At 34.1% G+C, this 13,766-nt stretch overlaps 1 protein-coding gene across 7 annotated transcripts in view; it reads right to left on the bottom strand.

The window, feature by feature from the left end:
• The window catches only part of CCDC18 (coiled-coil domain containing 18), a 103,543-nt gene that overhangs the window by 51,968 nt on the left and 37,809 nt on the right, over window positions 1-13,766 (bottom strand). For all 7 annotated transcript variants that reach the window (XR_008666397.1, XM_055339735.1, XM_055339734.1 and 4 more), the window contains 5 exons: window positions 12,988-13,119; window positions 8,473-8,607; window positions 8,226-8,303; window positions 2,804-2,920; window positions 344-511 (listed from right to left, as the gene is read on the bottom strand). Coding sequence is in view for 6 of the 7 variants with exons in the window: in XM_055339735.1 (XP_055195710.1) it covers window positions 344-511; window positions 2,804-2,920; window positions 8,226-8,303; window positions 8,473-8,607; window positions 12,988-13,119 (630 nt within the window). In the remaining variant the exon portion in view is untranslated. The remainder of the gene's footprint in view (window positions 1-343; window positions 512-2,803; window positions 2,921-8,225; window positions 8,304-8,472; window positions 8,608-12,987; window positions 13,120-13,766) is intronic.

Below are 13,766 nucleotides of genomic sequence, written 5' to 3'. Positions count from 1 at the left end.
AAAAAAAAAAAAAAGAAATAGTTTCCTTTGGAATTTTTCTTGTAGTACACTGCTTTAGCATTTCTTTGGGGTTATCACACATCCTGATCCAAAAACATGATTGAATGAAGAAGTCTAAATTATAACTAAGTTCCATAGATGATAAAAATGTGCCCATAGCATTAGAGATGTAGGTTAGAATACACAAAAATAGAATTTCACCTATTTTTCAATGTTAAAATAGAATATTTCTTAGACTAGGAAATCTTTTCAGGTAAACAGCAATTAATAACAAAATATTTATTACTGATTTTTAAAATTTCTATTTCATACAAGTGAAACTATTTTGACCAATAATATATACCTGTTTTTCAAGTTTAGTTTGAATGTCTTCTAGCTCTCCATTTCTAATTGTTTCTTGTTGTAACATTTGCTGCTGTTGCTGAAGAGTATGCTGTAGAATAACATTCTGCTCAGCAGTCTCTTGAAGACTGTGATTTTTTATCTTTAGCTCTTTCTGTAAGCAGTATACCTAACAAATATATAAATTTCTCATTAAAATGACATTTCAAATAAAAAGCCGTAAAATGTCAAAGCAGTCTTCCTTCTTACCTTCACGTGTCATGTGGGATAATTGTATTTATGGCTATAGTTTGTTACATGGAAGGGCAGGTTCATTTTTCTGATGGGAGGATACGTTAGAAGGGTCTGTTTATAGAACTGACTCTTGGATGGTGTCTGGGAATGTGGCTTCTGAAACATTCCCTAAGTGATGAGATTGTTTTGGCTTATGGCACTGAATCACACTTTCCTTCTGGGAGTTTCTCATTTTGATACTTGTCCTAGGTGACTAGCCCCCAGTAAAAATCCTGAACTTTGAGTCATAAACAAACTTCTCTGGGCAGAAACAATGCACACACATTGCCACATTTCACTGCTAGAGAAAGAAGCATGTTTTATGTGACTCCTCTCAGAGAAGGGAGAGAACCCAGGAAGCCATGGATTTCTCCACGCTACATATAATGAAACTTTCTCCTTACTGATAATAAACTATAGGCATATAAGCACTGCATAAATGTTAGGTGCTATTTATTATATTATTGTTGTAACTATTGCTGTTGTTTATAAAATGGTATCTCAGTAAATCATGCAAATATTCACGATCCAAAAAACACATAAAGGAGGGGCACCTGGCTGGCTCAGTGGTTGAATGTCTGCCTTTGGTTCAGGTCATGACCCCAGGGTCTTGGGATCAAGTCCCACATTGGGCTCCCTGCAGGGAACCTGCTTCTCCCTCTGCCTATGTCTCTGCCTTTCTTTCTGTATCACTCATGAATAAATAAAATCTTAAAAACAAAAACAAAACACATAAAGGAATGACAATATCAACTAAGAAACTGTATTCATTCACTCCACATATTTAAGGCTTGAATATGCTGGTCCTCAAAATTGCTTTAAAAGATACCTTTAAAATTATCTGGAAGTATCTACTAAGAAGGAAAAAAATTCCCTTTGTCCTAATAATCCAAATCCAATAAATCTGCCAAAAGAAATTATGTTAAAATCAAATTAATAATGCAGCATAATTTAATATTTATTTTGTAATATTCTTTACCTGCTCCCAAAAAAGGAAAAGTTTAATAAATGATGATATATCAATCTGATTTAAAATGATGCAACCACTTAAAATCATAATTTAAAAGACAGGAGCAAATACAATATTTACAAAATGAAATTAAGGGGGAAAACCCCCCAGAATTACATTTCACTAACATAATTATGAAAAACAGGCAGGCACATAGACTACTGAAAACTTAAGTATTAGAAAGTGGATTGTAGGTAAATCTTTAAAAAATTTCTTATTGTTGCTTACATAACAATTTTTAAAATGAAGGAAAATAAAAGCCTTTCTTTTAAAGAAAAAAAATCTTTCCAATAAGTATTCCAGAAGAAAGAATTTTTAAACTGCTAGAAAATAGTAGAAGAGAACTCTGACTTGGTCCTTTCTTCTTATCCAGTATCTCAATAATTCATCTCAATAGAGAAAGTTGAATTTCTAAATCTAATTCTCAATCCTTTAGACAACCAGAAGGAGCAAAAACAAAATGAAAAAACTTGAGGCATTTTATATTTCTAAATCTGAAACAATATTCTAAGTGTTAATCATTTCATATTAGAATTACTCTCTATATTAATCATTTTATATTAGAATTACTCTCTAAATAATTTCATCTTCTGATTCCCTAGAAATAGATAAAAGAATCAGAATTTAAGGTGTCATATTTTGTGTTGCACTGAATTAATGTTTGTTATAAACAAAGAATATAGGACACCTAGGTGGCTCAGCGGTTGAGCGTCTGCCTTTGGCTCAGGGCATGATCCCACAGTTCTAGGATTGAGTCCCACATTGTGCTCTGTGCATGGAGCCTGCTTCTCCCTCTGCCTGTGTCTGCCTCTCTCTGTTTCTTTCATGAATAAATAAATAAAACCTTAAAAAAAACAAAGAATATAAAATTAGAATTTATATTTTAATGTAAAGATTTTATATATTTACCCGAGAGACAGATTACAAGTGGGAGGGAGGGGCAGAGGGAGAAGCAGACTCTCCTCTGAGCAGGGAGCCACTATGGGGTTCCATCCCAGGACCCGGGGATCATGACCTGAGCCAAAGGCAGACATTAACTGAGTCACCCACATGCCCCTTAATGGAAAGTTTTTTTTTTATTATTAGCTACATTAAGATGTACTTTTAAAGAATATTTTTTAAAAAATCTCAAAAAGAAATCATGTGAAAAATATGCTATTTACAAAAGTGCTAATTTACCTCTTCAGATTTCTTCTTTAGCTGCTTTTCAAACTTTTCCTTATTTCCTTCTAATTGATTCAAATGCAAGGCAAGTTCTTCCTTACAAATTTCCAGTGCTGAATCTAGTTGTCTGACCTAAGCAGGAAAAAAGTAAAAAAAGAAAAATCAATTCATAGTAATGAGTGATTATATATTCAATATTTTACAGGTTTATGTTACCTAAATGCTTCAAACAGTGAATACTCAGCCCAACTTAGGGTACAAAATGGTATTATAGAAAAGATTTATTTAGAAAACAAATTTTTCATTGCAAATTAGGAGATCGGAGATTGAGGTCCTGGAGAATAAACAGAACATGAACAAGTGAAGAAGGGCATTCTGGGGAGAGGGAGTAAGTCCAGAGACAAGACAATGTGAAAAGGAATGGTGTGAAGTTGGTAATTTAGGGTATGAAGAGTATCAGTTTATAGGAGATGGGTATTTGGGAGATTAGATTGGAAAGACATACTGGGGCCAACTGTCAAGAACCTGTAGACCAAATGCCCATTTACCTGGAATAGGCAATATATAAGCCTATTCCTTAAGTTCCCTTGATCAAGGAAAAAAGCACTGGTGTACTATGCTAATAATTCTATGGAGTGAATATTCTAAATATGATGAAGTCACTAAGAAAATGAAAATGTTTCTGTAAGCTAGAAAAAAAACTTAGGAGGCTGCATTTGTTTTAAATCAATGAAAACATTTTCAGAAAGGCAGCACTGTAACTTGGTTCAATAGCTGCAAATGCTTTACACTGTAACCTTAATATTAAAGAACAAATGAGCAAAGAGCAACCCAAATTCAGTAACTTTTTTTTCCACAAAAATTAGTTCAAGGGCCAAAATTTGCACATGTGATCCATATCCCACCTGTCAATAAGATGCCTGTCTTGCTCCTTTCTTACTATAATTTTGAGCTTTTCGGGAGTGTTTTTTCCCCCCTTAAAGCAAGCATTCTTATAAGTCATCTTGAAGGTGTAAAAGAAATCTCAAGATGAGAAAAAGAGAAAAATGCTCCCTCTTGCAGATACTATTTATTCTATATCATAAAATTATTCTTGCAACTCATTTCTAAATAGACAATCTTGAAAGACAATTTTTGAAGACAGTCCCTCTAGCCTGTGAGTATAACCATTAACAGCTAAAGAGTTGGTAATTTTGAATGATTATCCTTGCTAATAAATTATTGCCCTAGTATAATAATTTTTAAATTAATGTTTGTTTTATGAAAGGTATAAATACTTAAGAGTATTCTTTCTTTTTTCTGAGGTTTTTGTTGTTTTGAGTTTTCTTTCTGAAGCGTGAGAATGAGCACTGGCACTTGTATCATCCCCGCACACAGAGAAGAAATAAAATCTGGGGACTGTCAGAATACCACACCTGATAATTAATAATATAAAGACTAATTCAGGCAATATTTATCACAAGTTATTAAAATTACTGGTTATAGGTTGTTGAGGAGTGGGGCATTCACATGGCCTGAAAGAATCACTGCACATTTTATTAATTATAAAGGAAAAAAATGTGCCCTTCACATGGTGAGATCTGGCAGCAATCAGCTTAAATAAAGTGCCAATATTGGCAATGCCAGTAATGGGGTGGTTTGACATGTGCTTCCTGATGGGAAGCAGAAGAACACAGTATAACTCATGGGATGTTCTAGTTGACCCAGACTTTTCAGAAGATTCAAGAAGAATAGGAGAATAGAGAGTGAGCTTAGGGAAACCTAAAGTGCCAAAATCAACAAGTAAGTATAATTGAATCCTAGGCTGGAAAAAGAACAAGAAAAATCTAAAGTAGTGTTTTTAAAGGTTTTAATGAGCATACAAGTCAGTTGGGCACCCTACTGAAATAGAGATTGTGAATCAGTTAGAAGGATAAGGAATAGGATGATACAAGACAGGAGACATGGGCTCAAAATATAAGGAGACACTCACTCTCAGGGTCATGCCAAGTGCCAACATTACACTTATATGACCCTGAGAGTAAGCATCTCCCTAAATTTTGCATCAGAAGTAATTCACTTTCTTCACCTTAGTCTCAATTCTGGTAGGCCTGGGTTACAACCGAAGGCCCAGGTAGGCCTGGGTTACAACCGAAATTCCACAAGTCAAACACGTTCCTAAGTGATGTTGATGTTGCTAGTCCACAGATCATGCTTTGAGTAACAAGGCTACAGAACGACTTTAAATAATTGGAAAAATTTCAATACTGACTGTGTGTTGAATGATGTCACTGAATTAATTTTTACTTTCTCAGGTATGTAGAGTGGTATAGTCACATAGGAGAAAGTTTCTGTCCCCAGGAGATGCAAGTTTAAATATTGAAGGTATAGGGCAGCCCCGGTGGCTCAGCGGTTTAGCGCTGCCTTCAGCCCAGGGCCTGATCCTGGAGTCCTGGGATCGAGTCCCATGTCAGGCTCCCTGCATGGAGCCTGCTTCTGCCTCTGCCTGTGTCTCTGCCTCTCTCTCTCTATCCCTCTCTCTCTCTCTGTGTCTCAAATAAATAAATAATTAATCTTTAAAAACAAAAAATAAAAGTCCCTTTAAAAGAATATTGAAGGTGTAAAGGGTTATGACATCTGCAACCCTCTCTCAGGTGGTCTCGCAAAAAGGAAATGTGTCTGTATGAGACTGGGTAGAGAAGCCTGCAAGGTGGGTATGTGCATACATGTGTATAGGGAGATATGAAATGAATGTAGCTACAGTTTAACAGTAAATCTAATAAAGGGTACACAAATGTTCTCTATACTTTCTATTTTTTGTAGGTTTGGAATTTTTCAAAATAAAATTTAAGTAAAATTAATAAATCAATTTAAAAAATAGTAAAAACCATTTACTACTCTGTTGAATTTATTATTTGAACAAGGGGTTTGAGAGTCTATATCTCATATGGATAAGCATCATTCACCTCATACCATTATAAATATACATGTATACATATGGACATGAATGAATAGAAATGAAAACAAAGACATTGCTTTGTTGAACCAAAGAATTTCCTCAGAAGTATAGTATGGGGGTAATCAGGTGTGGGCTCTAACCTACCTACCTTCAACAAAAGCAGCTAGGTTCTTTTTAAATTTTTTTCCACTTACAACTTTCTTTGGGAAAAGAAAAAAAATCCAGAGTGGAACATAAAAACAAAACAAAAGAAAATAAGTAAACAAAACTCTAAATCTAATAAGCAACTTTCTCAATATTCTATTTAACAACATGTAACATAACTGCTTTAATTTATTAGTTTCTTGTTCTTATTCAGAATTTTCCCATCAATCTTCTACTTCTCATTAATCATACTTTCATAAGCGATACAACTTTATTTTTTTATTTTTTATTTTTTAAAGATTTTATTTATTTATTCATGAAGGACATAGAGAGAGAGAGAGAGAGAGAGGCAGAGATACAGGCAGAGGGAAAAGCAGGCTCCAAGCCCGACGCGGGACTCGATCCCGGGACTCCAGGATTGCGCCCTGGGCCAAAGGCAGGCGCCAAACCGCTGAGCCACCCAGGGATCCCCAGTGATACAACTTTAAATTGATTCTTAGAAATCTCTTGCAGATAGAAAATTAATAATTTTTGTGACTTCATTAGTTTTATTTGTACTTCCTTTGTTAATGGTTGGATTGACTGCATTTTTCAAGAATTTGTCGATTGTGGGACGCCTGGGTGGCTCAGCGGTTGAGCATCTGCCGGTAGCTCGGGGCGTGATCCTGGAGTCCCGGGATGGAATCCTACTTCAGGCTTCCTGCATGGAGCCTGCTTCTCCCCCTGCCTATGTCTCTGCCTCTCTCATGAATAAATAAATAAAATCTTAAAAAAAAAAAATTTGTCGATTGTAAGAATATACTGATTTTTTTAAAGACTTTATTCATGAGAGACACAGGGGGTTGGGGAGGGCGGGCAGAGACACAGGGAGAGGGAGAAGCAGGCTCCATGCAGAGAGCCCAATGTGGGACTCGATCCCAAGTCTCCAGGATCATGCCCTGGGCTGAAGGCAGCGCTAAATCACTGAGCCACCAGGCTGCCCTTTGGTTATTTTTAAAGAATTCATTACTTTTAATGCAAAGAACAAACAGAGGTACGTAGAGGGACATAGCCAAAAGTCAACAAGGGAAAGTGGTAATCACATAATCAAGAAGAAACTAGATTTGAAACTTCAATTTTGTTGCTATAAATATCCAGTATGTTAAGTTTAATATAGCTTGAGTCATAGGAATGTTGCTTCTATATTTCTTCCTCATTTTGGTATTTGCCCCAGTATTAGAGCTATTAAGGGAATAAAATCCAATAACATAATTTATTCTTACTGATATTAATATCTGGTTATTAATATATAAACTACTAGATGGGTTATATAATTTAATAAAAAACAGGAGTTAAATAGCAACATTGATTTTATTTAATGAAATTATTTTATGCCTATAACTTTTATGATTTGTTCATGTTGATCTTAGAGACTATTTTTACATGAGGAAATGAATTGACATGGCGTTAAATGTTAAGTTTTGGAGAGTACTATACAAAGTTATGGATAAAGATATAATTGTGTTTACACAGGCATATTTGGTAACAAAATGGATTAAATACAGAGTACTAGGCAAAAATAACACTGAATTTTTAAAATATTCTTTATATTCAATCCATATATCACAGAATAAAGATAATAGCAACTTTGGACCTGTTTTTAACACTAAAAATACAAGGAAGAAATATCAAATATAAATACTTATTAAACTCGGTAACTGAGTATGTGCTGAGCATTACATGTATCTCATTTCATCTATTATTCCTACTGACCCTTCTCCAGAGTATTATAATCTGTATTTTTTAGATGAAAAGTTGAAATTCAGAGAGCTTAAATAACCTAGCCATTGTTAAAGTCAACTAATAAGCACCGTGAAGTCAGAACAGAAACCCAAGGCAACTTAGCTCCAAAACCCATTTTTTAAACCACGAAGACAGAGTAATTACAAAACTGTATTTTATCTGGAAATTTTGATTTCATCCCCTAATTAATCTTATAGCAGAACTGGTAAAAAGAAGCAAAACTCGACTGCTTATATATTCCTCTCCCTTCACTTCCTCTGTTTATTCTTTACTGGTAAGTAGCTATGCTTAAAAACACATTTTTTTGTTAAAAAAGAAACCTTGCTTAAGGCAAAAAACAAAAAAACAAAAAATAGGGTAAACAATCAACAAACCAGATTACCAAAAATCAAATAATTAAGATCATAATTCACATTGAAGAAAATATATTTACAGAAACTAAATTCACTCACTCAGGTAAAATCTTTACCTGAAAATTGTTATCTAAATAATTTTTACAATTTATAGAGAAAAGTATAAAAGCTACAGAATGTTCCTATTAAGAAAAAGGTTTTTAAAAATTAGCGTACTAGCCTTGATTGTTTCTTCAGATACTTGGTTCTGTAATGTTCTCAAAGCTTCATCTTTTTTCATGTTTTCCTTTTCCATCTCCTAAAAACACATAGATTGGTAGCAAAAATATGAGTATATGTATAAATATTCTGATTTTAGCATTACTAATGGGCTGCTAAACAATTGATTTAATTAGAATTGAAGGTAGGTTACAGAAACATAAATGATTAGTCAGCTTTAAACAGCACTTTTACAAAGGTGATTTTACCCCTTTGCTTTCTGTCAAGAGTCGGTCTAGTGATTCAAGATGATGCTGTTTACATATTATATCTTGCTGCAAAATGGACATAGTCTTTTCTTGTTCTTTAAACTGTTGGTCTTTCTTCTCTAGTTGAGATTCAAGCTAAACATATAAACACAATTTATTAACTTTCATATAATTTTTTTAAAATCATGAGACATTTTAAATAGAAGATAAAAACACACGATCCAACTACAGTTGACTCTTGAACAATGCAGAGTTTGGGGGGGGGCTGACCCTTTTGCAGTTGAAAATCTGTGTACAACTTTTGACTACACAAAAATTTAACTCCTGAGAGCCTACTCTTGACCAAAGCCTTACCAATAACAGAAACACATACTGATTGTGTGTGTTGATTAACACATATTTTGTATGTTACATGTATCATATTCTTATAATAAGCTAGATGAAAAGATGTTATTAATAAAATCATAAGGAAAATACATTTATAGTACTGCTGCAAAAAATCTACAAATAAGTGGATCCATGCAGTTCAAACTCAAGTTGTTCAAGAGGCAACTGTATATGCTGTCTACAAGAGACTCACCTGAGATCCAAAGACACAAACATGTTGAAAGTGAAAGAAGAGAAAAAGATATTCCATGCAAATAGCAACCAAAAGAGAGCAGGGAAACCTACACAAATATCAGATAAAACACTTTAAATCAAAAAAGGTGGTAAAGACAAGGAGGACATTATTTACTAAAAAATTCTAAGTAATAGTGAGATATAATAATTATAAAATTTATTCATGTAATGACAATCAAAATATACAAGGCAAAAACTGACAGAATTAAAGGGAAAAATAGTTTTACAAAAATAGTTGGAAACATCAGTACCCCACTTATAATAATGGACAGAAGACCAGACAGAAAATAAGGAAGCAGATGACTTAACATAATAAACCAACTAGATCTAATAGACATATACAGAACACTCTACTCAACAGAATACACATTCTTCTCAAGTGTAAAGGGGACATTTTGCAGGATAGACCATGTTAGGCCACAAATGGAAGACTCAAGACATTTAAAAGGACAGATACCATTCAAAGTACCTTCTCTAACTACAACCAGATGAAATTAGAAATGATGAATGAAAGGAAAATTTTAATTTTTTTTAAGATTTTATTTATTTTTTTTGACTGAGAGAGAGTGAGTGAGCATACAAGTAGGCAGAGCAGCAGGCAGAGGGAAAGGGAGCAGCAGGCTCCCCGCTGATCAGAGAGCCTGGTTCAGGGCTTGATCTCAGGCCCTGAGATCATGACCTGAGCCGAAGGCAGATACTTAACTGACTGAGGCATCCAGGTGACCCATGAAAGGAAAATTAAAAAATTCACAAGATTGTGGCATTAATTAAACAACAGATTTTTAAACAACCAATGAATCAAAGAAGAATTCACAAGGGAAATCAGAAGATAATTAGGAGACAAATGAAAACAAAAACACAACTTACAAAAACTTAAAAAGGACACAACCAAAGTGGTGCTAAAGGGTAAATTTACAGCTATAAATGCTTACATTAAAAAACAAAGATCTCGTCAATAATTTAACTTCAAAATATAAGGAACTAGAAAAAGAACAAGCCAAACCCAAAGCTAGTTGAGGGAACAAAATAATAAAGATTAAAGATCAACAAAATGGACAACAGAAAATAAAGAATATCAATGAAACAAAAAATTGGCTCTTAGAAAAAAATAAGTAAAATTGACAAATATTTAGCTGAGATTAAAAAACACAGAACTCAAATTACCAAAATCAGAAATGAAAGTGGGGATTATACAAAAGAGAGTACTATGAATAATTGTATGCCCAGAAATTGAATAACCTAGATGAAATGAACAAATTCCTAGAAATATAAAACCTATAAAGACTGTATGATGAAGAAATAGATCATCTGAATGACCTATGGCTGGTAAGATTTTAAATCAGGAATCAAAAATCTCCCAACAAAGAAAAGCCCTGAACCTGACAGCTTTGCTAGTGAATTCTACAAAACATTTAAAGAATACCAATCGTTAGGGATGCCTGGGTGGCTCAGTCAATTGAGCGTCTGACTTGTGATTTCTGCTCAGGTCATGATCTCATAAGTCATAGAATCAAGTCTGGCATTGGGCTCTGTGCTCAGGAAGGAGTCTGCTTGAGAGTCTCTACTTCTGCCACTCCCCCCATCCCTGTCCTCTCTCTCAAATAGTAAAATATAAAAAACAACAACAAAAATCTTTCTCACGCTTTTCCAAAATAAGAGAGATCACTTTTTTTTTTAAGATTTTGCTTATTTATTCATAGAGACACAGAGAGAGAGAGAGAGAGAGAGAGAGAGAGAGAGAGGCAGAGACACAGGCAGAGGGAGAAGCACGCCCCCTACGGGAAGCCCGACGTGGGACTCGATCCCAGGTCCCCAGGATCACACCCCAGACTGCAGGCGGCGCTAAACTGCCGCGCCACTGGGGCTGCCCGAGAGATCACTTCTTAACGAATTCTGAGACCAGTTTTAACCTGATACCAAAACCAGACAAAGACACTAATGGAAAATTATAGATCAATATCCCTTATGAACATTAATGCCAAATGAATATAATATTGATAATTCAAACTTAGCAGCGTGGTAAAAGGATTGTACACTATGATCAAGTAGGATTTATTCCTGGAATGCAAGGGTGGTTCAATATGTAAAAATCAATCAATGTAATATGCCATATCAACAGAATGAAAGAAAAAAAAAAACCACATGATCATCTCAATTGAAGAAAACCTGACAAAATTCAACACCTTTTCATGATAAAAACACTCAACAAACTAGGAATAAAAGAAAATTACCTTAACATAATAAAAGCCATATATGGAAAACCCACAGCTAACATCCTACTCAAAATGGTGGAAGACTGAAAGCTTTTCCTCTAAGATCAAGCACAAAACAAGGATGCCTCCTCTCACTTCTATTCAGTACTAGAAGTTCTAGCCAGAGCAATCAGTGTCCATCAACAGATAAATGGATAAGCAAAACGTGGAATATACAGACAACAGAATATCGCTCATTCTTATAAAGGAAGTAAATACTGCAATATTTCATAATCTGGATGAACTTTGAGGACATTATGCTAACTGAATTAAGCCAGTCACAAAAAGACAAATACTATATGATTCCACTTACATTAGGTACTTAAGGTAGTCAAAATCATAGAGACAGAAATAAGTAGAATGATGGTACCTAAGGGATGGGGGGAGGGGATAATAGGAGGTATTGTTTAACAGGTACAGAGTTTCAGTTCTGATATATATTCCACAGGTCCCTAGGCTCTGTTCTTTTTGCCAAATCTTTTTTCTCTCTGTTGCTCAGATTGAGTAATGTTATTGCTCTATATTTCAAGCTCATATTTTTTTTCTCTTATTAGTTCCATTCTATATTAAATCCACCCAAATAATCTGTTTTTTACTTAGTCTTATGTTTTTGGTCTCACACGTTCTTCATTACCTTGTTTTTACTCTTTTAAACAAAAAACACTTCTACTCTCAATCCTCAAGCAGTTAATATCTCTAGTGGAAAAGAGTCTACAAAATCACTCTTACTTTAATAATGTCAAAAATAATTATTAAACTGAAAGGGCAAGACTAAAAAAAAAAACAAAAGAAGAAGAAATGGCAAGAGTATTATTTAAGAAAGCATTGTAAAATGATCCAGAAGTAATGGGATGCTAATTATAGTACTGGCTACTTTTCTATGTCTTTGTTTCCTTCTTATCTATTAAAAAAAGAAAGTGAGCTAGTAATGTTTAAGGTTCTTTTCAGCATTCATATTCTAAATATACATTGTATCTACTTGGAGAAACACAGTATCTTTTTTGCCATATACTTAACTATTTTGTTTCAAGTTTTTATTTAAATTCTAGTTAGTTATAGTGTAATATTGGTTTCAGGAATAGAATTTAGTGACTCCTCACTTACATATAACATCCAGTGCTTATCACAACAAGTGTTCTCCTTAATAGCCATCACCTATTTAGCCTAGCCCCACCTACTACCCTCCATTAACCCTCACTTTGTTCTCTATAGTTAATAGTCCCTTATGATTTGCCTCCCTCTTCCTCTCCTTCCTTATGTTCATCTATTTTGTTTCTTACATTCCACATATGAGTGAAATCATATGGTATTTGTTTTTCTCTGACTTATTTCTCTTAGCATAATATACTCTACCAGCTATTTACAACAGCCACTCTGGGAAATAGTATAGAGGTTTCTCAAAAAGTTAAAAATAGTAGTACCCTATGACCTAGGAATTGCACTAATAATTTATTTACCCAAAGGATACAAAAATACTGATTTAAATGGGCAAATATACCTCAATATTTATAGCAGTACTTAACAAAAGTCAAATTATGTAAAGGGCCCAAATGTCCATCAACTGGTGGATACACACACACACATACACACACACACAATGGAGTATTATTCAGCCACAGAAAAGAAAAACATAATATCTTACTCTTTCAATCTGCTTTTCCATTTCTTTATGCTGTTCAAGATGTATTTTCTTGGCCTTTTCAAAAGCTAAACAAATTTTCTCATGTTCTGTATTGATATTAGTTTCTAGACTTCTTATCTTTTCATTCTTTTCCTAGAAATACAAAAACACTTTAATGTCTCTGCCTCTCCCTCTTTGTGTCTCTCATGAATAAATAAAATAAATAAAACAAAACAAAACAAAACAAAACAAAATAAAATAAAATAAAATAAAATAAAATAAAATAAAATAAAATAAAATAAAATAAAAGGGACATCTGGGTGGCTCAGCACTTGAGTGCCTGCCTTCAGCTCAGGGCATGATCCTGGAGTCCCTGGATCGAGTCCCTGCATGGAGCCTGCTTCTCCCTCTGCTTGTGTCTCTGCCTCTCCCTCTCTGTGTCTCTCATGAATAAATAAACAAAAACTTAAAAAAAAACACTTTAAAAGAATATAATTAAGAACTAGTTTTACATAAAAGAATATAAGTAAAGCATTAAATTTGTCATATTCTATTTTTTGAAGACTCACAGTAGTGTATAAAACTTCAAAAATAAACATTTATTGAAAAGATAAAATGATTATTTTTAAAAACTGTATCAAATTGAAAAAAAATTTAACTATTTTAATAAGTGGCTGGGGTGCCTGAGTGGCTCAGTGAGTTAAGTGTCTGCCTTAGGCTCAGGTCATGATCTCAAGATCCTGGGATTGAGCCCCATACTGGGCTCCCTGCTCAGCAGAGAGTCCATTCTCCCTCTCCTT

The sequence above is a fragment of the Nyctereutes procyonoides genome, unplaced genomic scaffold (genome assembly GCF_905146905.1).
Source record: "Nyctereutes procyonoides isolate TBG_1078 unplaced genomic scaffold, NYPRO_anot_genome, whole genome shotgun sequence".
Classification (NCBI taxonomy): Eukaryota; Metazoa; Chordata; class Mammalia; order Carnivora; family Canidae; genus Nyctereutes; species Nyctereutes procyonoides.
This window is presented reverse-complemented; position numbering and strand designations above follow the sequence as displayed.